Genomic DNA, 24450 nt, shown 5'->3' with positions numbered 1-24450 from the left:
CATTTATCCAAGCCGAACGCGTTGAACGAAACGAATTTATGAAATCTCGCACACTTCCGATTCGGACGTTTCGACGCAGGAAAGTGTTCGAGGTTTCATACACAGAATTCCAAAATACGTTTCGTTCGGCTCGGATAAGTGTGCGTTCACCTTTAACAACCAAATACACGCGGACGAAGTTGCGGGCTTTAGTTAGTATAACTTAAGTACTTAAGTAAATTAAATCACATTTAGTTTTGTAGCATTTTTTTATTTTAAATTATTATAGATACATAATTACAGCAAATAATACAACTACCTAACAGCCAAGATTAAATTAGCAGGATTGGAATAGCCCCTTCTTGCGCATCTCTTCGAACTCCTTTTCGCCGTCGTATGTCCTGAAATAAAAAAAAACACACATTTCAAAATAAAAAAAAATTGCAAATCGATCCAGAAACCTTGAAAAAAACAACATTTCTAATCGGAGGTCGGTGTTCGATCCCAGGCACGCACCTCTAACTATTCAGTGTGCGTTTTAAGTAATTAAATATCACTTGGTTCTCAAAAGTGTGTGAAGTCTGCCAATCTGCACTTGGTCAATGTGGTAGACTACAGCCAAAACTCTTCTAACTCTGAGAGGAGACCCGTGCTCTGTACTGAGCCAGCGATGGATTGATCATGTTGATAATTATTGACTAGCCGATGCCCTCGACTTCGCCCGCGTGGATTAAGGTTTTTCGAAATCCCGTGGGAACTCTTTGATTTTCTGGGATAAAAAGTAGCCTATGTGCTAATCCAGGATATTATCTATCTTCATTCCAAATTTGAGCCAAATCCGCCCAGTAGTTTTTGCGTGAAGGACTGAAGGAGTAACAAACATACACACACACACACACACACATACAAACTTTCGCCTTTATAATATTAGTGTGATTGTGGTGTATTGTATGTTGTACAGAATCAGGCGTTATTTTGCGGAAGTCCATGATATACAAGGAACCAAAAGCTTAATTTGTTATAATCCTATAGACCAGACAAATCTATATTATATTTGATATAACTCACCCTCCCACTGCTAAACATGGAGGATTGTGGTGTATAGGCATAGATCATGGAAATATTTAAAAAAAATGGTTTTTTAATCATCAACCCATCACGGGCCCACTGCCGAGCAGAGGTCTCTTCTTAGAAAGAGAAGGGTTTAGGCTACAGTCTACTATGCTGGCCAAGTGCAGATTGGCAGGCAATAAAAGGTTTCTAGGTTTCTGTGATACACACACTACGGAAAGAATGGACAACACTGCAATGGTTCCTTGTCTTTTTTTTTATTATAAAAAAAGCAAGCAAACAAGCGGGCGGGTCACCTGATGTTAAGTAATTACAGCCACCCATGAACATAGCGTAGCACGAGAGGCACTGCAGATGCAATGCCGGTCTTTCAAGAATTTGTTGGTCTGCCCCTTGAATAACCCCATGTTGTAACACCGCAGATGGGAGGTGATTCCATGAGTTTTTCCCTTCCCTTAAAAGAGAAGAAAGCCTTGCCTGTAGAACTCAGCATATCGCTTCTTGCGTTGGTTGCCAACCAGCTGCTTGGTGAGGAAGCCAGCAAAGCCAGCCAGTGTCAGCGAAATGATGAGGTTACGCTTGATCACAGCATTGAGCAGCCCTCGCATATTAGGTTTGGCGATCGTCGACACTGCCTTGTCCGCCATCTTTAATTAGACAGTATTTCTTTAGTTTGTATAATCTTTAGTCTAAAAAATTGAAAAAAATTGCACTGCCCTGTGTGGGGCAGTAAGTTTTAACTTCTAAGGTACTTATTCAAAATAAATTATAGATTAGTTTTGTTCTTAATTTAAAAAATGAATTTTTGTGGACAAAGTTGGTTAATTAAATACTTAAGGCAAGAGGCAAGACTATTAAAATAAAAGAAAATTTGAATTCCTAACTCTTTCAAAAAAAAAAAAAAAAGAACTAAATAGGAGGTACCAGGCGTAGTGATCATAATAATCTCTGCTATCTACCAGGTTACCTTTTCTTATCAGATAACGAAGTCAAAACGTGCATTTTCATTTTATTTAACATGTATCCCTACTGTTTTCTTGATCTATTTATTCATCGCTTGCTTATGTTACTTACAATACCTACTAAGCTTTAACAACATTGTCTAATTTTAAAGTAAAAATATTTCTTACTACTGTACTGACGATAATAATATGACGTAATTACATAACACTGTAACCCATGTAAAATCGAAATAACATGTCTAGTATCTATTAAAACTGCAAAAAATAACTTTAAAATGCATAAAAATAAATTCCATTGTAAAATACTTACATTTTAGGATTGCTTCTAATTAACAAAATCAAGGTGGTCTCAAAATCACAGCAAGTATTTCAGAAGTACGTTTTCGTTGAATCTAATCTAATTCTAGAACCCGAGAACGTCATTTTGACAAGTCGTTAAGCATTTTCATTGGCTGTTAGAACATCAATTAAAATTTGACCAATGAAACAGCAGAAGTAAGTTTTCAACATTCCCGTCTTTTTTTTACTTTATTTACGGCCCTGGATATCAGTCTTTTAGGGCCTATCCACTTTAAAATCAATAATTAATCTTTTTTTTGTGCACTACTTAATTTAATAGTTCGTTACGTACACACCATATCATCAAAATATTTCTGGGTTTAATGGCTTACTCAACCCGAGACTCTTATTACTTTTTCGTCCTTTTATCCACAAACATAGTTCTGGCCTTATCCTAACCAACCAACTTAAGTACCTAGGTACATCTTTACCTTTCTAATGATAGCAGATGCTATCAATTTAGGACGGCCAAGCGCTACCTTGCCGTAACCAAGTTTTTTTGTGACGTCATCACAAATTCAACATGTCCGATTCTTCAACTTTGTAACTTGACCTCATTGACTAACTTTGTAAATTGACATCATTGACGTCGAAAGAAACCCATCAGAAATGAATAAAACCCATGTTGGTAATTTTATATGGGGCACATTAAGTTGTGCCATGAAAATTAATAGGTACTTTATTAGTTATTATTTTACAATTTACTTAATCAAGCTTTTTCTTAAGTTGGAAGTTTGAACATTGACATCATAAGATTAAGGTGTTATGTCTTGACGATTTGAAGAAAATATAAAAAAACAAATTTTTTTTTATTCATTTATTAATAAACTAACTTTACAAATTTAATAATAGCAGAACAATAATATTCCTTATTTCTTTTGATTCATAATAATATGATAATAATTCACCATGACTCATCGTACTTTATGAATATAATTATATGATTTAAAAAATAATGAACGACAGGGAAAGCAACTTACAGAAAAATAATGCACATTTAAAAATATAGTTGCAACTTCATGAATCCGGCAGCAACAAAATGTACAGGCTTTATCATTGACCTAAGCGCCGCGGCGCACCGCCACGCGGGCCACGCGGCCCACGCGGGCCACGCGAGCGGCTTCTAACAACACGAACTAGAAAAAATATTACAATAACGTAAAGTTAAATTTTATTGTATCAATTCTTTATTTATTCACTATTTCTGCGATCTATTTACAGTTTCATTAAATGTTTACATACCAAAACTATATGCTATCTCATGTGTGGTGTGACCCCTAAACCTATATTTATAGTGTTTAAACTATTTGTATTTCTCTTTTTATAGATATATATAAATGTTTAATATAGATATTTTTATCGGCATAAATTACTATCATTAGTCGAAAATAAAACAAAAACTAAAGGATAACTATACACCCAATATACACAACTAATTTTTGAGGAGTCCATTGACTATATTATATTTATATGGTACAAGCTTGCGAGTCATACTTTATATTACAGTACAAGGCTTCGTATGCCTACAGGAGCCTATACGAGGACACAGCAGGGCAACTCCCTATATACAACGCGACATATCCGCAACTCCAAACAAACATGAAAAAAAAAAAAACAATTACTTAACATGTAACATATTATATTAATTTTCCCGCCTATACACAAAAATTTACAAGAGATTATACATCGGGATATCCCGATTCTTTCAACTAATAATTTAAAAAGAAAACCTCATGATTTGCAAACACATAAAAGCATGTGTACACACACGACAGCTTCGCTCGGCCCCGGAGGTCGCCGCAGGGCGCAGACCCTAACACTAAAATATGCAGTCACACACAGCTCCATACCACGGCACACGTTTTAGGGCACAATTTATCAGGCAATGTTCTTTATATTTAATTATAAAATATTCAATATACTATAAATACTACGTACAATCTAAATATTTTGTATTGTAGCACTATCACTGTCCGACCTAATAAAGTTGAACATTGTTGAATTAGGAGCGCAGACGATCGTAAAATGCCACGAGCACGCTCGAGCAGTCCTATCACAAAAAAACAATAAAACTCGTATCTAAATATCTATAACAGAGATGTTGCCTATGTCCAAAATAAATTATTTCTTAGTTATAATTACTCTGTTAATTTTAGTAACCCATTTAAATTATACCGATTAAACTAAAAAAAAAAAGCACGTCAAATGTCTATGATGTCACATTTCATTATTTGGTACAAGTTCTCATACTACACGCACGTTTTAACGGTTGATTTAGTTGATTTGATTAGTTGGCAACACCTCTATACTGTGGTGAGGCCAAGCTTGAAGCACAGCTGTGAATCCTGGACACTAACACAAAAAGAGGAGAATAAGCTCTTAGTGGTTGAATGGAAAATTTTCTTGAAGATCTTGGGAACAATCAGATGCAAGAATGGTGGCTGAACCCAATACAATTAGACAAACTAAATGGGAAAAACTATGCTGGCTTGGATACTATGAAAATTGTTAAAAAAGGCTATGAAACAGACTAAATACGCGTCGAGCGAAAATGCTACTTTGCACACGACATCGTTACGTAAAGATTGGTTCATAATTACCAATATAAGAATTATTACTTTTGCCGGTATTAATAATGGCATCTACTAGATAACGTTAATGGATGTATGGGTATTGTATTGTTATTTTTATCGTACGCTACAATAGAAGTACCGGTAAATCAGTGCTCAAAAGGAACGTTAAGATTGATTGGCATGAGTACCTATTTGCCAGAAAAGTGCTCGATCATGCTCCTGCCTTTTTACGTCGTCTCCGCTGACCCTTAAAGACAAAAAGGGCATTTTTGGAAAACTATACATGTACTAATACCGCAATTATTTGATGCAAATTCTAATATACCAAAAATGTTAAGGCAGTCGAGGGTATACTGATCACTATAAAAAGATACCAGAAATGTCACATCCACAAATTATTGCTTTGAATTTTATCCTTTCAGACATAGGAACCGCAAATAAAATTAGTAAAAAACACTATGATAATGCTATACTATACAAACTCTAATAGAATCAAATGATCATAATTTGTCAGAAAAATGTCAATGAATTCGATAATATAAGAATAGAATAATAATATATATAATATATAATAATAAAAAATATAATGCATACATTTTGAGAACTTACTCTCGCCATATTTCCTCTATGTGTCAATTATTATGTCAAAAGTAGGATTTTAGCCCTAAAGTTGATTTCAAACTACGGAATCTTCTATAATATAAAAATGAATCGCAAAATGTGTTGGTAAGCGCATAACTCAACAACGCCTGGACCAATTTGGCCAAATCTTTTTTTAAAATGTTCGTTGAAGTTCAAGGATGGTTTTTACGGCGAGAAAAATTAGAATTATTGCTGGAAAAACCCTAAAAATAGCCCTTTTCTTTTTCCCATACAAATGATTTCTAACTAAAACGTAGTCAATTTGAGCTTTATTGCTATGGTATAAAGTTCATATTAAATTATCCTGGATTAGCACATAGGCTACTTTTTATCCCGGAAAACCAAAGAGTTTCCACGGGATTTCGAAAAACCTAAATCCACGCGGACGAAGTCGCGGGCGTCAGCTAGTATAATATATAAATATCGCTCACCCTACTTTTAAATGTCACTGCTCACACTTAGATGTACATAATATTATTACATCTAAAAGTAGGGTGAGCGATATTTATATATTATAATATTATATTTCCGTAGTTTGAAGGCAACTTAAGGGTAACCCATACTTTTGACATAACAGTTGATACAAAGCAAATATGGCGAGTGGGTTCTCAAAATATATGCACTATATGTGAAATTGAATTGCAAATGGAACATGTTACAAAGATAGAAGCAACATATTGATTACTATAAAAATTGCTAAGTGAACCTTCAAGTCGAGATTAAAACTACTAACATCTACTTAGGCAACTAATTTTTTTTATTAATTCAATTCAGTATGTACAGTGCAAAGAAAAAGCTAGCCTATAAGTCTACTATAGGATCACTGGTTCGCGATTATGTAGTACGTCTGTCACGAAGGTCGGCGAGAAACGCGGTCGAATAACTGTAAATAGTTCTTGCAATTCACGCGTGTGCGCGTGGACTTGCGGTTGCGTCGTATACATGGACTTTGCGTAAGTGTGCGTGCCTTTCTGACCAATGAATCGCTAGCAAATTTACACGTACCTGCGCAGAAATCTTAAGTTTTGAACTGCGCGAAAATATTTCAGCCAATCATAGCGCACGTCCGTCCGCTATTGGTTGTTGGCTACGCGCCATGTTTTGTACGCGCGGATCATGAGCGAGAGCACGAGTCTCTGTTGTTCGTGTGTTTAAAATCTTAACTTCAAGCATTAAGGTCTGTATTTCATTGGTGTACATTCTGTATTCTATGATCTACAATTTTTGTCTAACCTTGTTTATGATAAAACTTACTATTTAGTTGGAAAATGCAAAAATCCCATGTTTATTCCCTTGAATACAATTTCTTTTTTGGGGATCAATTAATCTTTTCACAATTCTTTAATATTGGTGTACCCAACATTCGTACCAAATTTTAGCTCTATGGAAATTATTGTAACCTTGAATGTCTATTTTGACCGGGCTTAGTGGTGCTTTTTGCCGATGTGACTTATAAAAGTGGTGGTACATACTGTACTTATACCGATAAGACTTAACGCAAGCGTGAGTCATGCGCACTCGCGAACTGCAACAACTATAGTCGAATTAATAAACGGGGTGATAAAATAAAAAATAGTTTAGTATACTGGAAGCCCAAACAGACAAACTGTTGAAACACTCAGTCACGATTATTATTATCAGTTCACTAAGAAATTATTCAAGTATCATGTCACATTTAAATTACAATTATTGGTCGTGAATTTACTTACTTACAAAAACGCTAACGCTACATCGTTTTAGCGGCGTGCTTCGCTCGGGAAGCGGGCGTCTCGTCCAACGATTACTTCCAAATTGTAACTTTCTCTACATATAAGTGATCGTAGATACAATCGTAAATTACGTGATAACACATGAAAAAAAATCCAAAAAAAAAGTCAATGTACTCGCGTACGTTTTCTGATTTGCCTGACGGCATCTGTGAATGTCTGTCAGCCGTCTGCCGGTAGATATGAACACTAGTGCTTTCACTGTCTGCCACGCTACATGTTGGGAGATGTGAAATACAAGACAACAGTAGCAAGACGACCACTTCCCGCCAAAACGGATATAAACTACAACGCAGTTCACCCATCACGACGCTACGATTTACGTGCAAAAACGTATGAAAATATCTTTTAAAACTTTATGCATTTATTTTTTTATATCTCTCGGGTATTTATCCTATTATAACAATGTGCCTATAAGACGAGTGCTCTTTTGTACAATAATGATACATCTCTATGCTAAACTAAGGCTCCACGTCGGCTCGCGACTCCTACGTCGAGTCCAGCCCTATGGTAAATAAGACGCTCTTAAAAATACTCGATAGAAGAAATAAACTTACAATTAAACAAAACGTCGAGTGCTTTATAGTGAATGGTAACATGATTTGTTCACTAATTTTAAAAAAGTTCTAAAAAACGTCTCATGCCCGGTCGAGCTAAAGTTGGTGGTACATCAGGAACTCGTGAACACCTCGACGCGTCATATCGAGCGCTAGCCCGCGCCGATCAACAACTTTAATATAAAAAAGCACACATTAAAAACTCTGTTAAAATTCCTCAAAGGATATCTTTTTCACATTATTGCACAATATTCCAAACTTTTTAATTTTATTTTACAAACTCGTGAGATTCATAAAATTTTAAAATTCCACAAAAATTTGCACACAAAGCACTTGGTTCCTGATAACCACATCACTGTTCTCAGTCGGCAGTCGAGGGGTGAGAGACCATAGTGCGGACACTCGATACGGCTATCGACTACGGAGCTGGTGTCGGTACGCGCCCAGGGTGTGGTGACACTGCAGGAGGGCGGGTCATTCGAGCGGGAGCAGCAGCGGTAGCGGCAGCGGCAGCGGCGAGGGCGCGGCACAGCCCGCGCGGCGCCGCCGTCACTTGCCGTCGCGAGACACGCGCCGTCGCCGCACCGCGCCCGCGCTCGGTGTGCCTCCTTCACCTACTGGAAACATGTATATCTGCTAAAGCTTTCTTCAAAAAAAATTTTGCAAATCAATCAGAAACCTTGGAGAAATCGGTTTACACAAAAAAATGCACCAAATATGTTCTTTGGGGAAAAAATACTTTGTATTACTTTCTATTGAGTAGTCTTCTTTTAATTAGAATTCAAATCAGAATCCAGATCACTTCACCTTTAAGACAGGCGCGCTCTACGTTAGGCTGCCCTCCTATAACAGTTTGGTGTGGTTGCAGTCAAGCACAAGCCTATATTATCTGAGTCTCCCTCTGAGATTCGGAACGGTTATATTCCAATTATTAGTTAAATATATTTCAACTGTTTTTCTGAGTGAAGCTTATAATAATATAATTACTATCAATAAATAGCTGAAATATTTGTATCAATTATTACAGTAAAAGTGAACTTACCAGCACTCCGGGTTTTCCGCCTCACGGGAGTGCTGTTCGGAGGCGCAGGCGCCGCCGGCACCGGCGTGGAGCCGTGCCGCACCGATCTTCTCGTCCCCACACCTTCCGCTCCCTTCGGCACCTTGATCCCCGGCTTTACCGCTTTCACCCCTTTCCCCCGAACCTTGCAAATCAATGGCTCATCGCTATCACTATCCGACTCCTTTTTAACCTTCCCGCCCGTAACAACAGCCGCTATCAACGTTTTCTGGTCGAGCCGTCTCGGCTTCTTCTTCAGTCTGCCCGGGGATACGCCTTCTTCGCAACTGATGGTCGATGCGCACGAGCTCTCAGACTCCCGCCTCTTCCGTTTACCGCCAGGCGGTGGTTTCGTCGGCGCACTGACGGCGTTAACCGTTCTAGGACTGATCTTATCCACGGACCCGCTTCGAAGACAATTTCTGGGCTGTTGCAATGCAGGTGAGTCCGATCGCTCAACTTTGTTTATCCCCGGACTGAGGCGGGGCGTCTTCGGGCCATCCGCCGGACTGTTCATTTTGCTACTCGACCTCGTGCGGACGCTACTCCGCGCCACCCTCTCCAACGCAGACGGGGACGGGGACTCCGGCCTCTTCCCGACGTAGTCCGGCGTAGGAATCTCTATTAGCAATTGCTCTAGTAAGCTCTTATCGGGAAAGTCAGCCTTGAGCGGTAACCTCTCGATCTTCGGCTGCTGCTTCTTCGCTTCATTGTCTCCGTCTTTCGAGTCGCCGTTTTCCGAAACGACACAAGATTTGTCCTCTTTCGCCTCCAGGGAATCGTTTGCGCAAACTTTTTCCTGGTTGGAGTAGGTGAACAGTGGCGGTGAAACTCTGCTCGGGAGGTGGTCAAAGTCATCCACTCCTTTTTCTTTCTTGGGTGACATCGTCGACTCCTCCTTGCGGCCATCGTCGTTTTGAGCAATATTGGATTCTAGTTTCATTTCGGATGACTTTGACTCAGTTTTCAGTTCATTCGTGGTGTCTCGGTCTATACGCTGTGTGGACTTGTCCTCGTCCCTGAGGATGGGCGTGGGTTCCCTCTTGACTTCTTTGGTTAGTGCGTTGCCTGCGGGCGGCCGGCGCGGCGCGTCGTCGCCGTTGACGTGGTCGGCGTGCATCTTGGCCAGCTCGGCCTCGATGTCGCCCATGTCGTCGAGGTCGGGCGGCACAGGGTCGTAGTGCGGCTGGGTCGCAGCTAAGGACAGCCTCTCTAAGAGTTCGTCGGAGGGAGGCGGCTGGTCTATTACGCCTATTATCCTCTGCACCGAGGTCGGGCTGGTCGACCTCGGCATGTCGAGGCGTTCTTTTCTCTGCGGGCCGGGTGGGGACTGGCTCGCCTGGTTGGGCGACTTCTCCGACAACGCGTCCATAGACTCGATCCCCGAGTCCTCGCCCTGGGCTTGCGAGTTGGGCGACCGGTTGCCGAACTTGTCGGGCTCGGGCCTGGCGGTCCGCTCGGCCACCAGTTTGCAGTATGTTTTATCCTTGGGCCGGTCCTTGCGACGCGGGGATACGGCGCCGGCACGTTGGGCGGCGGCGGGCGGCGGGGAGTCGACGCGACTGCCGCCTATCGTGCCTACGTTTGTTGAACCAGGGGGATCTGGAACGCAAACAAACGGACTCTTGATAAGTGGATTCATTTGCTTCTATGTTATGGAAGTCTTTATCTGGCATCGATTCAAGCTGTGACCTTGGATTAGCGAGACTGACGCCGAGTCAAAATTATTTGGCCACTTTCTATCAACCTATCATTCCACATATTCTACGGTCAATCTGGCCAAGGTCACATTTTGATTGGATTCCAGATATTCTCATGATTGGCTTTGAAATTTTAATGTTTTTTTTTGTAAAATTGTGTTATTTGTATGCTATAAATATATGAGTTTGATAAAAAAAATTAAAACATCAAAAAATGCTAACTTTTGATAGACAATAATGCAAAATAAATTAATTAATTGTACTTGAAGCCTAACATAATAGTCAAAATAAAATAATTATTAGTGTAAAATCAAATAAATTTATTTTGTGTTATGAATATACAGTATCTACATAATTTCTAAATATTTCTATGTGCAATTTGTTCTATACATGATTAAAATTACTATTCATTTATTCAAATTTTTAAATAACAAACATGAAAAAATATAAAATTACTATGTCCAATGATATTATGTAAATTAAAAATTATACAGTTTTGTACTTTTTAACATAATTTCATATATTTTAACCACATTTACTTCCCATAAAAACTAGTTTAAATCACATCATACTATAAAAGATATGTTATGAACAGCCACTGTGTAAATAAATAGAATATTTATTTATGTACAACTTATTATCTATGCCTGCAAGTCGACGTACGTACCTGGACAGGAACTATGGCTCGTTTTTCTCTTCTTCTCTGAAGCGATCAGTCCGTTAGGTGATACTATTGCACTATCCGTAAGTGTCCGTTTGAGTTTACTCTCGTCGCTGTCGAACTTGTCGTCGTCGACACTGAGCGTCCGTTCCAGGCTCTTATGACACTTCAACAACCGACTGTCCAATTCACTAGCACCAGATTTCACTTCACCATAGTCCGTGTCCAACACTGTCTTTACTTCACTGGACTTCAAGTTATCACATTTAACACCCTCCTTGTCCACTTTGGGTGTAGGTAACTTTTTCTTAGCTTCATGGTTATTGGTCATCTCTCTGTAGCCCTCATTCTGCGCGTATTTGCCCTCCTTTTCTAGCAAGTCGTTTCTCCATTCCTTGTCTCTTTCCTTCTCGATGGATTTCCCACTCTCACTCAGGAGCTTTGACTTCTTCTTCATAAGACCCTGCACCTTATTGTTGAGTAGTTTGTAGTCATGCGACTTGGTTACTATGTGAGCATTCTTTGACAATGTCTTCATTCTGTACACGACGTTGTTATCCCCTGCGATCTCTGTCTTCATCTCCCCCTCACCATAGTGGTTGTTTAACTTCATGTTCTTAACGTGTAAATACTCATCAGTCTTTGAGTTTTCAGTGCTGTCTCCCGACTTTGACGCGAGAGTCTCTTCCGAGTCTCGCCTATGGGACTTTTCGTCCGACTCCAGAGATTTCCTGATCTTAATCTTCTTCAAATTGAGCTCACCTGGACCGAATTTTTTCTTCTCCTTTTTGGAGTTCTTTATCACCGCCGAATTCCGGCCTCGAAGGCTGATATGTAAGGGCGGCACTCTGAGCTCGCCCTCTATAGGTTTCTCGCCCTTCGCCGGCTGGTTGACGAAGCTCACATCAGCCTTATATACTGGCTGCACGATGGGCTCATTCTTGTCCAGTTTCAGCCTCAATTTGATCGACTCCTTCTCACCAGAAGGTGACTGGGGCTCTTCAGGCGCGGGAGTGGCAGGTTTCGCGACGTGCGGTCGCGGTAAGGCAACTTTGGTAGATTTTCCGTCCCTCACTATCTTCTCTTTCAAAACAGCAGGCTTCTCTTTCGCCCCACTCGTTCTCGGCTTGCCGCCCTTCTGCGCCAGCAACTTATCATCCTTCTCCTTTTTGATGATTTTGTTTTTCGCCTTTAAATCCTCCTCCTTTTTGCTGTCGTCCTCGACTACTTTCGCGATGCCGAATATCTCTGGTGTCGTTTCGGCGGCCGTTTCCTTGACTTTGCACTGGGCGACAGTGACCTCTTCGACTTTCTTTTCTTGCTCTTTGGGAGGCGGCGGCGGATCGTCGTCCCGCATTAAGGTTTTGATCAGGTACTGCTTGCTTTGCTCCTCGATTTCTTGCGCCGAGGCTTGAGAGCCCACGGTGTTCGTAGCCACAGAGGCCGCGCGCACCGGCAACCTCAACGGCGGCGGCATGCTCGAAGACTGGCTCGGGCTCCGGTCCATCATTCGGTCGGAGTTCAAACTGGTCGAAGAGGAGTATGTCGCGTTGGGAGGAGATTTGAACGGTGGATGCTGCGTGTTAGCTGTTGTGTGGTTTGGGGAGTTGATGTGGAACTTCGAGGGCTGCGGCGGCACGGGCGGCGGCGGCATGAAAGCGGTCTCCGAATTCGCTTCGAAGGTTTCCGCGGGTTTTGAAGGCACATCACTATTCACGTTCACGTTGGTCTGACTCGTGGAGGGAGTCGCCTGACTGGTAGAGGGACTAGCCTCGGGGTTGTAGGGGCCATTGAGGGTTGGCGGGTACTGGACGCCGGTGATTTCCTGGAGCAGGGAGTCAGGGGTGGACTCGTTCTGGTTATGCAGGGAGTCTTGGCCTGTGTCGTAGAGGAGGTCTAGCTTGGAGTTGGCGTCGAGGTCAGATATGGCGGAGAGGGCGGTGTCGTCCAGATGCAGGTCGCCGCCCAGAGTCGGCAGCAGCTGGTCGAGGTCACAGTTGTCGGGCAGGTCAGGGATGGAGAGACCCAGCGTGTCCCGGTAGGGCTCGTTCCAGTCGGGCTGCGACGCCGCCCGGGAGGCAGCTCGCTGCCGCGCATTGTACTGCTGTTGATACCTCTGAAATTCCTGGAAAGTAATAAAAACCAATGTGAAACCTAATCTGAAAATCAATGTTAGCCACACTCATCTACAGTATATAGCAGTAAATATTACACATCGAGCTTTACAAACAGATAAAAGGCACCATTGGCTTCATAGAGCATCTCTGTCATTGAGACTGAAAAATCAGCAATAAAACGTCACATATGCGTGAAAGGGACGACGCTCTACAAAGTCGAAGCCGCTGATCATTTCAGTCTGAAGCTAACCACAAACATATAGTACACATAAAGACATGTTGGAAATAAAGGACTAACATCTTTTTAATCATTCCTGCTATTTTAGTCCATAAACATAATTGTAATGTCACAGATATCAGATTTGGAACATTCTGTGTTGTTTTCTCCTACAGATCCAACATGAACCTTTGAATCGACATTAGTAAGAATCATGCATTTAACGCAAACAATTTGAGGTGTTGTAGTGTGTTATGTTTTCCTCTACATATCCAACATACGCCCTTGAATCAACATTGCAAAGAATCCTGCCTTAAGCGCAAACAATTGAAGCAGAGTTTAAGTTTCTCTAAATAGTATACCTGAAAACTAGACTGCGTTTTCTGGTCCATCGACGTGGGCGGGGGCGGCAGTAGAGCCTGTAGGTCCTCAGGCGTGACCCTCGTGGGAGGCGGGCGGGGTCTAGGCAACGCCTGGCGGTACGGAGGTGGCGGAGGCGCGGGGAACGTCTCCGTCGCATATGAGGGGGAGGGAAACCTTAAAGAAAGAGACAAATATAATTTAGTTCTTCGACGCTAAATACAACTGCAAGCAAGATTAGCCTGTGTCCATCTTTACTTAACATCTGATATCTTCAACCAGCATGCTGGATGCACTTGAACTCTCACTCAAGCTTGTCTGTTTTTGAAGCTCATAATTTTATGATTGTCAATGAAAAAATGTCATGCTAGCCTTGAGGAGTTCAGTGTTTAGGCATTCTGATACTAGCGACGAAAAGAAAAACCAGAGACGGACGCTTTTTATGAATGAATAATAACCTGGCTCGCCCCACGACCGTGGCATTGGGCGCTGGAGTCCTGTACTGCACTGGTTGCGTGGGCCTCGGGGGGAACGCTCGGCGTATGAAGGACGCGGGACGAGGCGGCGGCCGGGGCGAAGGGGGCGCGGAGGGCACACTCGGGCGAGGGGTCGTGGCCCGACCGCCGCGGTACTCGAACGGCGCTCGTCCCACTGCAAGCTCCACCTGGTAAACAAAGGATAGATACATCAAATTAAGATTGTTGCGAAATTGTTTGTTCGTCCTTCAACTACGTCGCCACAGAGCGAAGGGTCGACCTAATGTTTTGCATGAATGTAGTTAAAGGCTATAGTGACATAAGATTACTTATTATCCCACAAAATCGATTTTTAAAAACCTAAATTCACACGGCTAGGCCGTGTGGATTTAGGTTATCAAGTATTATCTAGTTCATTAAACGTTCACAAACAAGTTGAAATAATTTGAAGCAAAATGGTAGCCATATGGGTTTTTAAAGTGGTCCAGGAGTTATTAATGAAGACAATCACCAAAATAGAAGTAAACTTAGCGGCACGAGTGCAGGGCGAACAGAAGATGAACACTCACCTGTGAGTCTTCAAGGCGGTCGAGTTTCGCGGGGTGCGGCACCGGCTTCGGCCTCGGTTGCGGCGCGGGCGCATCATTCTGCAGCAGATTCACCAGCAGGGGAGACGACATGGCGACCGTGGGAGCCGCTGAGGGGGTCGGCGTCGTGGGCGCTGGAGACGCCGCGGGGGACGGCGGGGGCGCAGGGTAGGGCGGCGGGGGACCCGTGTACGCAGACGTGGAGGGCCGCGCGAACTGCGAGTCCGACGTCCCGGGCCGAAGCGTGCTGGCGCAAGCGCCTATTCCTGTAAATAAAAATTTCGCATACAATAAATGCTAGTCGAAAATTTTGAACAAACAATATCTGGTGATCAATATCAATGGCATATGGAGTTGAAATGTGGACACTGACAGTTGGCCTCATCCACAAGTTCAAACTCGCTAAGTGTGCTATGGAATAGGCTATGTTGGGTGTCTCTCGAGGGACAAAATTGAGCCAGCCAAAGTTGAGTGTATTTTAGGAGCACAGAAGTAACCAACATAGGCTAACGAATTAGTAAGCTGAAGTGGCAGTGACCATGTCTGTAGCAGAGCTGATAACTGCTGAAACAGCGGCCCGCCCTTCAGACAAACAGACTGGTTGATGATGATGATGATGATGACGATGAACATTTTGTGTATGGTTTAGAGGGCAAAGAATGATGGGTAAAATTAAAGCTATAATGATGGGTGGGAATGTTCTGCGGGAAATCGACAGGCGCGTCAGACGTTTATGTTGGCGACTCACCTAGCGTGTTCTCCTTGCGATGTATGACCCGCGCCTGGGTCATGCTGCCAAAGGGGAACTCGCAGCGGTCGCTGGTGGGCGTGGGAATGTTCTGCGGGATCTTGCCGTCCATGGGGCACACCGTGTTGGGCGACTTGAAGTTATTCTGCGGCGGCGGCTCGGTCGCGGCGCTGGTGGACGCGCCGTCGTCAGCCAGCAAGCGCCCGAGGCCGCCCAAGCCGGCCAGCAGCTCGGTCGATTGGCTTCGTGATGGTCCCGCATCTGGAGTGACACCAGACAATTTTATGTATAGCGCATGTAGCATATTTGTTCTTTGTGTCAACTGTCAAATGTTAAGTACAATTAAGTATGTAATGTATGTAAACTGCTGGTAGATTCTGGAAAACCTGCATCAATCATCCTTTTTACAATCGCAATTGTTGTGATTGGCTGAATTTATGGTAGTTGCAACAATGCATTGTAGTCAAAAGAGAGCGAGCGTTAACCAATCAGAGTTGGTTGCGATCGTCACACTTTAGCTGTCATTTTGTCGCAATTGAGCAGCCGTACTTTTAACATGACAGTTGACTCTAGAGCAAATAATATTATGAGTCTTTTCTTTTACGCAAATCTAAATCTGTTAGAAAATAGAAAAACCATTGGATAAAATAAAACTTCTTAGAAAGAAAAAATCTGAAAACTACTCATCATATAAAATTTTAATTTCAGCAAATAAAAATAAATAAATAAATAAATTTTGTAATTCTTTGTTATCAAACTGTATTTTTTCAAAATCTGTGGTAATAAAAAGCTGTTTTCAAAATTGTAAAAATTCTACAAATAAGGTCTACACACAGTTGAAAAAAGAAACTGTTTCCAAAATTAAAAAAAAAATGCGTCAGACAATCATGAGTGTGTTACAAAAATAGAAAAGATTTAGATGAATTGAGATTAAATACAAACAAAAAATAAGTTGTGAAGTAACCTGCATGCCTCAGAGTTCTCCATAACATTCTCAAAGATGTGATGTAAGGTCTGACAATCTGCTCTGGACAGCCTAAACCCTTCTCATTCTGATAGGAAACCCCTTCTTAGTAGTGTGCCGGCGATGGGTCGATCATGCTGATGAACAGGAATTGCCTAAGTACGACCGCATTTCGAATGGCACCATACTCACCATCAGGTGCGGTGTTGATGCGCAGCTCCGCACCGTGCTGCAGGCGCAGCGACACGGCCGCGTCGCCGTCCAGCTGCACGGACAGGATGCCGAGCGCGCGCAGCTGCGGCGCGCCCGCCGCCGCCAGCTGCCGCAGCCGTGCCGCCGCCGCGCGCGGCACCGACAGCGTCACGCGCACCGAGTTCCACGGCTCCACCTGCACCATCACAAACACTTATAAGATGACAATGTAAAACAATACTTTGTTATGAGCAACAACCAACCAAAGCAAGTTGTATTCTAAATGGTTGTGGCAGACAGTTTTTACAGACATCCACAGCTGGATATGTCTCTTGTAGGCACTTGCACGCGCTACGGTATTGCACCTCTTGAATCCCTGCATCTTGTTCGATGTTGGCTATCCACCTAGTAGAGTGACTTTGCATGTCACACTATGGGATCGTGTCACCACTCGGCTTGCGGCTCAGCGAAGGCATGCAAGGCGGGTCGCCCGCGCAAGTCACGAGTCTCAGGCGAGGCGATGTCACTTGCGACCTGACTCCTGTCAAAGCGCGAGTCACCCTCACATGTCACACTACGGGTCGCGTCACTACTCACCTTGTTCACTTTGAGCGTATGCGGGTGCGGCTCGGCGAGGAGGGCGCGCAGCTCGCGCAGCAGGCGGCGGAGGCGCGCGGGGAAGCGCGGGTCGCGCAGGTCGCCCTCACACGTCACCACCACTCCGCACGTGCCGCCGCCCGCCGAGCCTAGCCCGTCGCTATCCGCTGCCATACTGGAAAACATTCAACATTTATATGACATGCTAAAAATTAACGACCACTGCTAAGTTATAAATCAAGAATCCTACAGAAACACTAGGCTTAACTCTATGAAAGTCTAATATCTACCGACCAAAGTCGTCATAGCCTGAACAACTCAATGAACTTCAAAACTTCGTTGGCAACACAAGAGCCATCTGCGGCACATGTGATTCACAGTAGTGATTGCCGATGGGCCACTGAATATGCGCAAGTCACTGTCACGCCACCAGGTAGCCCATGTGAGTACATGAATCTACTGCTGTTTTGGATGCCAACTGAGCACTCGCATCTTTTTCTTACTAATGTAATAAAACAGACATTTTTTTTAGAATTGTCAAACCTTGTAACTTTAGGTCTTGAGCATGATACTTTTGTAGGGTGGCACTAAAATGTAACTTATGAATTTATTATTCTTTCTATCCTTTTTAAATTTAGTTTAAAGAAACACACCAGAATCAACATCATGAACGAGTTAGGTACAAAACATGGTTTTATAAAATTCTTTTAAACTATGTGAATCATACTGAATAAGTCTACAACATACTTCTATCATACTTTTGAGACATGTTAGAAAATGTTAAACATGATGTGGTTTAATCATCGATATATATGGATAGGCCCTTCAAAGACAAAAAACGCGCTCAAAAAGTCAATAGAATTTGAAAAAGTCTATTGACGTAAGATTCAAGCGCATTTTTGCGGACGGAATTGTATGGGAAAGACTAATCCATATACATCGATGGGTTTAATAGTTGTTTGGTGATCAGTGAAAAGAAAATTATTTACATGGCTAAAGGTTAATTTGATATGGTCAGTACTCAATATTTTTGACGTGACAACGTCTTATAATTCGATAGAGCCGGCTGCACGCACGAAAAAACATGACTCATGCGGCGTTACCTCGCTCTGAGGCGTTCCATGTATGGCTTGAAGTGCAAGCGAGAGCGCGGAACGAGCGACAAAGAAGCACAATCGGCCTTTGTTGTCACGTTCAACTAACGTCAGTAAACCGAATTTACAGACAACCAATTTTTTTTAACATCTATTGCAACACATATTTAACTAATACTTATTGTTATTTCATTTTAATATTAAGTCTTATTAGGCAAGAGTTTCCACACAGGTTTAGACATGGTCCAACTGGATACAGAATTATAATAGCTACTTAGGAAGAATGTTTGAAATGCAAAATATCAACTGTGTTCCAAAATCACAAGCAGGAAATGTAGGCAATTACACAAGTTGGTTCTAAAAGTGGGATTAATTTCCTGCAATCCCACAGGCATATCCATACTAATGATAATGTAATGGAACATTTTGGCTTTTTCATCAGACCTAATTGTCACAACATCTTCGCTCAATCGCACAATCATTTGATATTATGAATTCTGCCAAAGGTGTTACTTTACTAACTTTGTTATTAATCTCTAATAAGACAAGTTATTGAAAATTTGAGGTGTTTTCCTCTCTCAACTATTGTGATTGATTGAAATAAATACTTCATCCCCCCAAATGCTACTGTATTATTATATTTACTGTATATCATAGTTACAAATTTTATAATATTACTAGCTGATGCCCGCAGCTTCGCCCGCGTGGATTGGTCAGATCCCCTGCAGCATCAGGATTGAGGAGTTGGACTTCAAATTTTTTATGAAACAATGTCGCGAAGTTCCTCTATCGATTAAAAAAGAAATGACGCAAATCGGTTCAGAAATCTCAGAGATTTCGGTGTACATAGGTAGAAAAACACAACTCCCTTTTTGAAAGTCGGTTAAAAAAGTAGCCTATGTTACTCCCTGGTCAATTTTCTACTTGTCTGTGAAAACCCCGTCAAAATCGGTCCAGCCGTTCCGAAGATTAGCCTTTTCAAACAGACAGACAGACAGACAGACAGACAGACAAAAATTTTAAAAACGTGTGATTCAGTGTTGGTATCGTTCAAATAGCCATATGAGCTTAATATGAGGTAGTTATTTCGAAATTACAGACAGACACTCCAATTTTATTTATTAGTATAGATTAGTTGTCAATCAATAATTATTGATTTACTTGATCTTTTTATCATCATAATAAAACAGTGGTTATTTTACAGAAGCCCTTAAGTGACTATTTGTAACAATAAATGAAGTAACATTTATGTATTTTAATTTATATTTTACAATTTTATAATACATTTTACAAATGTAGTGTATAATGTTGAATAAGTAAGTAATTTGAAGTTTCTAGGATTCCTGGTCCTGGTTTTGAACTATGGGGTGGACATTGTATGTATGGATATGTCTGTGGGATTTCAGGATAATTTTGCTACACAAATGTTTGGTTTCTTATATGTATTTGTTTAGTTCATAAAATAAGACATGGTATCCCTAAAATAATCAGGTTACTCAAAATCACATTGTAAACACTCAGTTTACAGCCAAAATTTGTTGATCCACCAAGTTTGTACATGTGATTTTGAGATTCTGTTGGAATAAACTTTGGTGGCAATTTAAATAACTATATTTGAGGTTAATTATCTCTTTCTCAGATATCTACACATCTTCACTACGCTTTTCATCCGCACACCATCTTTGTTTATTTGCAATAACAGAATATTAATATTTGATGGCATGTCAATATTATGATATTGTCATGAAATCCTGAAAATTTCCACTACTAATTCTGATCACTGATTATCATAAATTAAAGGAATTTATTTAACAAGACTGCCAATATTACCAGCTAGATGCCTGTAATAAAATAATTCAAAATATTATAATTTTAGCAAGTTCCTGGAATCCATTAGTTGTCATAAGCACAAATAAGTAAGAAAGAACCAGTCAAGTGTCAGTCAGACTCGCATATAAAGGGTTCCATACCATGTACAAGAAATAACACTTTTTTTTTGTAATTTAACCACAAACTCACAGTTTCCTGATTTTTTCTTTTACTTATGCTAGAAATTCTTTCATGATTCTAGGTTCAACAGGAAGTATCCTATAAATTTTGATTCCTTTGACAGGTCTTGTCAGACACAACAGGCTGACAGACAGACAGACAATAAAGTGATCTTATAAGGGTTCATTTTTTTGCTCTAGAGATATGGAACGCTAAAAATCGAAATTGTTTCAACTGTGTGGTGTCAACCTCAAATCGAGTGTGTGGTGCACACAAAAGCCCTATTTCTATTTTTATTTATATAAAAGGGCACATACAGGCAGATGTATGGTAATCAAATCTCGGTTTTTTTTTTACAGAAAATGATAAATAATAATTATTCTAATTAAGTACAATCAATTAGGTGAAGTTCAAGTTTTGTGTGTCAAGTTTAATGGTAGTGTCAATCAAAATTTGTTAGGTACTCAACAAAAACAAAACATAATTTCAATTATAAATTAAAATAAATCAAACAACAATATTCATATTTCTGATTGTTTATGTTTTTAGCACTTTTGGTACTATTTTGGTAAACTAAAGACACACTGACAGTGCTAAAAGTAGTGCAGAACCAAAATTATGCTTTTCTCAGTATTCTGTCCATAAGGTGATTTTGCAAAAGTTTGGGAACTTTAGGGGAAGAGATTTATATACTCTGTAACACTACAAACATGCCATTTGTAAATAAGCAGTGTTATTGCATTATTTTTACCATTTACATAGTGAATGAGTCATCAATACACCTAATCACTCAAGATGTTTTGATAATGTTAAAATAAAGTAAGAAATCAAAATATCAATCCTTGTAATAACTTTGGTGTTTTAGAACTATGTTTTTCATAATGTTTTACATAGAATTATTTACAAAAAGTAAACAAATTATCGTTAATGCTACTAATTATTCTGTTATCAATCTCAAAACTAGACTAAAATGACAATTCTAAATCTAGTGCTATCCTTTTCGACAGGGAGAACTATAAAAGGGATAAATATGTATTCAGACCTGTAATTTTACATCAGTTTAGAGATTGTGTACAACAGAATTAGCCCCAAACTCAAGGAAAGTTGTTGAACTCAATAAAGAAATTAAGATGAAAATTATTATATTCTCATTTTTAAGACAATAATTTATAGTCGATATGTTGTGGAGATCAACTTGCATTGATCAGTTTATAGATAATGATGATATTAACCAAAAAATCGTAAATTTCCTCATATAAGTACTAATTAAGTTTCAAAATATTTATATGCAAATCAGATCTTACAGTAACTAAATGAGCCCAATATAAAACAAATAGTATTTAATGACTTATTGTTCTAATAGTAGCAGCTATATATTTGGTTGAATCTATGATTAATTGGAAGAGTAGCAGTGTTTTTGGGGCCATAATAATCCTGTCAAATGTTTCCAGCACAGAATATTTCCTATTGAACTGCAAGGTCGAAAAAACAGCGTCGCGTGTTACACAACTTTTTTATTACGTATTTCAGTGTTTTCATCGCGAGTGCACGATTTAGCAAATGTGTAGGTACGGTCGAGCGCCGCACAGGGCACGTCCGCCGCCGCCGGGCGACCAAATGTCATCGGCCACTATGTCCATTTTGTTCACAACATACCACCACACATCGACCGAATGTAAATAAACGAAATAAATAAAGACTCACCTATCATACAATGTCACATTACGCTCAATAACACACAATTTCTAGTCTCTCGTGTTCCAAATCATCCTGGAAAATCAAGCGCAACATTACAATCCGGCTACGCAAGGCAATATCAGTCCTATGGTCACCGACTGTCCACTACTGCCAAAACATATGATATGCCACTATTGCTTCGCCCCAGGTTCGCCTGGGGCACTGTCCAAAGTTTTATTTCGAGTTTTCACATGGGATCACCCAACTACGAACACGCGAGTTTCTTTACGATTCAAAACCACAGATTTATATTTCAGTGACGCAAAGCTCATATATCAAGAGCAGCAGCCATTTTGAAATGTACGGGGAGTGCAGTCACGGCATGGAACATTAGTAAATTCCGCCCGTTCCCGTGTTTTGCATCGCTCCAAACTCAACTCGCTATGAAATAAACTTTACGCAGGTTCCATTTTCACACTTTAGGTCACAGAACTTCACTTCATTTTCTTATTGAAACTATCCAAAACAACCTATGCGACATCCGACAATTCCAGCTTACCCCATTTGCATGACACACATAGAATTCGAAATAAACACTCGAAACACATTAAAACGTACATAAAACGTGTCGCACCGAATCATAAGAAGTCAAAGCATCGCATTAGTATAACAGTCCATTAGAAAAATCGCTAAAAAGATTAGTATATAATTTACAAATAGTTATTCGGTACGAACAATAACAACGGACGCCATTTGCAATTTTCAACTTGACATGCGCATTGACTCGCAGTAGACAAACATACGTGACATAGCTTTAGCAAGACGTTCATTTTGTAAAATATATTTATTTAAAAGAATAGCAGAAAATAATTTCATGTCTTCAGATTTATTACCATATATCTTTTCGAGGATTTTTTCAGAAATAGAAAGTAAAATTTATTTTTTACTCCAAAAAAATTACAAAATAAAGTTTTCAGACTGCCTTACAAAGTCACCCGTTTAAACTTTCATGCTCCACTGCAACCTTTCTGTGATTGGTGCAAAAAGTAATCTCCATGTTTTTGTAATAATTTAGATGAATTTAATTGGCTGCCGCCATGGAACGTAAGGACACAAATCACTTCCTGTTCAATGTTATTTATTTATGTATGTGTTATCTAGCATCCTAGAGATATGATAAAACAATATTATTTATACCTAGAATTTTGAATAAAAATTAAAACCTTTTAATTTTGTTGTACTAAACTTCTGAAAAGGTAATTTCCCTAAAACCAACCATTGTTTGTAAATCTATGGTTAAGTATCAGTTGAACTAGTGGGAACGAGCGTAAAAAATGATGTGTTTACTATTAAAATGTATAATTTTACCTTACTATTTAGGTACTTATGAAGTATTAGGAATCAGTTTTAAAATATGTTTTATCAATAAGTGATTATTTACATTATTTTAAGTTCAATTTTGGTACCATATAGTTAACTTATTTTACTAGGTACAAAACAATGTTACCCAAGCCTATACCTACTAGTATTCTGAGCCCAAGCACTAATTTTAGAATAATACATTACGCTAACTAATCATCTTTAAGTTAGTGATAGTTTATTAAAATAGTTAAGCTAAGTTTAAATACTCCTAACAGTGTAATTTCATTTCCTGTCTCCTTAAATCTATAAATTAATAAAAAACTCAAATAATATTGTTTATTGTATTTCCAACCAAATCAAAATTCTACTATTTACTCATACGCTGGCTGTCGCTTAGAGATTCTCTTGGTACAGATTGAAATAAGCCTTTCCTAGCCATTTCATCCCCCCATTCTTCAATTTCAGCTCTCCTGCAAAAAATATCAAACGTGGTATATCATGAATAAATTATTATTATTGTTCTAAGGCTTTAATAGATTCTCCAAAACAATACCCTATTCATCTAAATTTTCAATTGCGAATATTAGGTAAATCATGCGCAAAAAATTCAAGTGTATTTGTCTGTCTGTTACATATTCAGGGTCCATCCGCTTAACCAATTTTGATGGTGGCAGCTTTTATTCCGGAGATCAGAGATCTACGGAAGAAACTGAAATCCACGTACCTAGATGAAGTTCATATTATTTTTACCCAAATGTAC

The 24450-nt window shown here is 40.1% G+C and overlaps 2 protein-coding genes across 4 annotated transcripts; both read right to left on the bottom strand.

Annotated features, from left to right (window-relative positions):
- Positions 1-229: 229 nt before the first annotated feature.
- Positions 230-9922, bottom strand: LOC123865333 (cytochrome c oxidase subunit 6C-like). 2 transcript variants are annotated; one of them, XM_045906305.1, is made up of 4 exons: positions 9909-9922; positions 2323-2337; positions 1528-1697; positions 230-380 (listed from the first exon to the last, which is right to left on the bottom strand). In XM_045906305.1, exons 3-4 carry the CDS (start codon positions 1695-1697, stop codon positions 317-319), a joined length of 234 nt encoding a protein of 77 aa, XP_045762261.1. In that variant the 5' UTR covers positions 2323-2337; positions 9909-9922; the 3' UTR covers positions 230-316. The 2 variants fall into 2 exon arrangements, with proteins under 2 accessions (XP_045762261.1, XP_045762260.1); XM_045906304.1 differs by lacking the exon at positions 9909-9922 and having other exon boundaries at positions 2323-2443.
- LOC123865321 (lysine-specific demethylase 9-like) lies at positions 6244-23227 on the bottom strand. Of its 2 annotated transcripts, XM_045906281.1 has the most exons (11): positions 22888-23227; positions 22356-22421; positions 17569-17743; positions 16972-17167; positions 15816-16076; positions 15050-15333; positions 14463-14668; positions 14007-14181; positions 11317-13435; positions 8932-10551; positions 6244-8506 (listed from the first exon to the last, which is right to left on the bottom strand). In XM_045906281.1, exons 3-11 carry the CDS (start codon positions 17740-17742, stop codon positions 8439-8441), a joined length of 5103 nt encoding a protein of 1700 aa, XP_045762237.1. In that variant the 5' UTR covers position 17743; positions 22356-22421; positions 22888-23227; the 3' UTR covers positions 6244-8438. The 2 variants fall into 2 exon arrangements, with proteins under 2 accessions (XP_045762237.1, XP_045762236.1); XM_045906280.1 differs by having other exon boundaries at positions 22356-23227.
- Positions 23228-24450: the final 1223 nt, after the last annotated feature.

This window comes from Maniola jurtina, chromosome 5 (genome assembly GCF_905333055.1).
Source record: "Maniola jurtina chromosome 5, ilManJurt1.1, whole genome shotgun sequence".
NCBI lineage: Eukaryota > Metazoa > Arthropoda > Insecta > Lepidoptera > Nymphalidae > Maniola > Maniola jurtina.
The sequence above is the reverse complement of the archived record's forward strand: the minus strand, read 5'-3'. Positions and strand labels throughout refer to the sequence as shown.

Coding starts and splice junctions, on each gene's coding strand:
- LOC123865333 (XM_045906305.1), bottom strand. CDS start 1,697: ATGGCGGACAAGGCAGTGTCGACGATCGCCAAACCTAATATGCGAGGG. Junction 381..1,527: donor CGATATGCTGAGTTCTACAG/GCAAGGCTTTCT, acceptor TTTTTATTTCAG/GACATACGACGGCGAAAAGG.
- LOC123865321 (XM_045906280.1), bottom strand. CDS start 17,742: ATGGCAGCGGATAGCGACGGGCTAGGCTCGGCGGGCGGCGGCACGTGC. Junction 17,168..17,568: donor ATACGCTCAAAGTGAACAAG/GTGAGTAGTGAC, acceptor GTGATGGTGCAG/GTGGAGCCGTGGAACTCGGT. Junction 8,507..8,931: donor GCGGAAAACCCGGAGTGCTG/GTAAGTTCACTT, acceptor ACATGTTTCCAG/TAGGTGAAGGAGGCACACCG.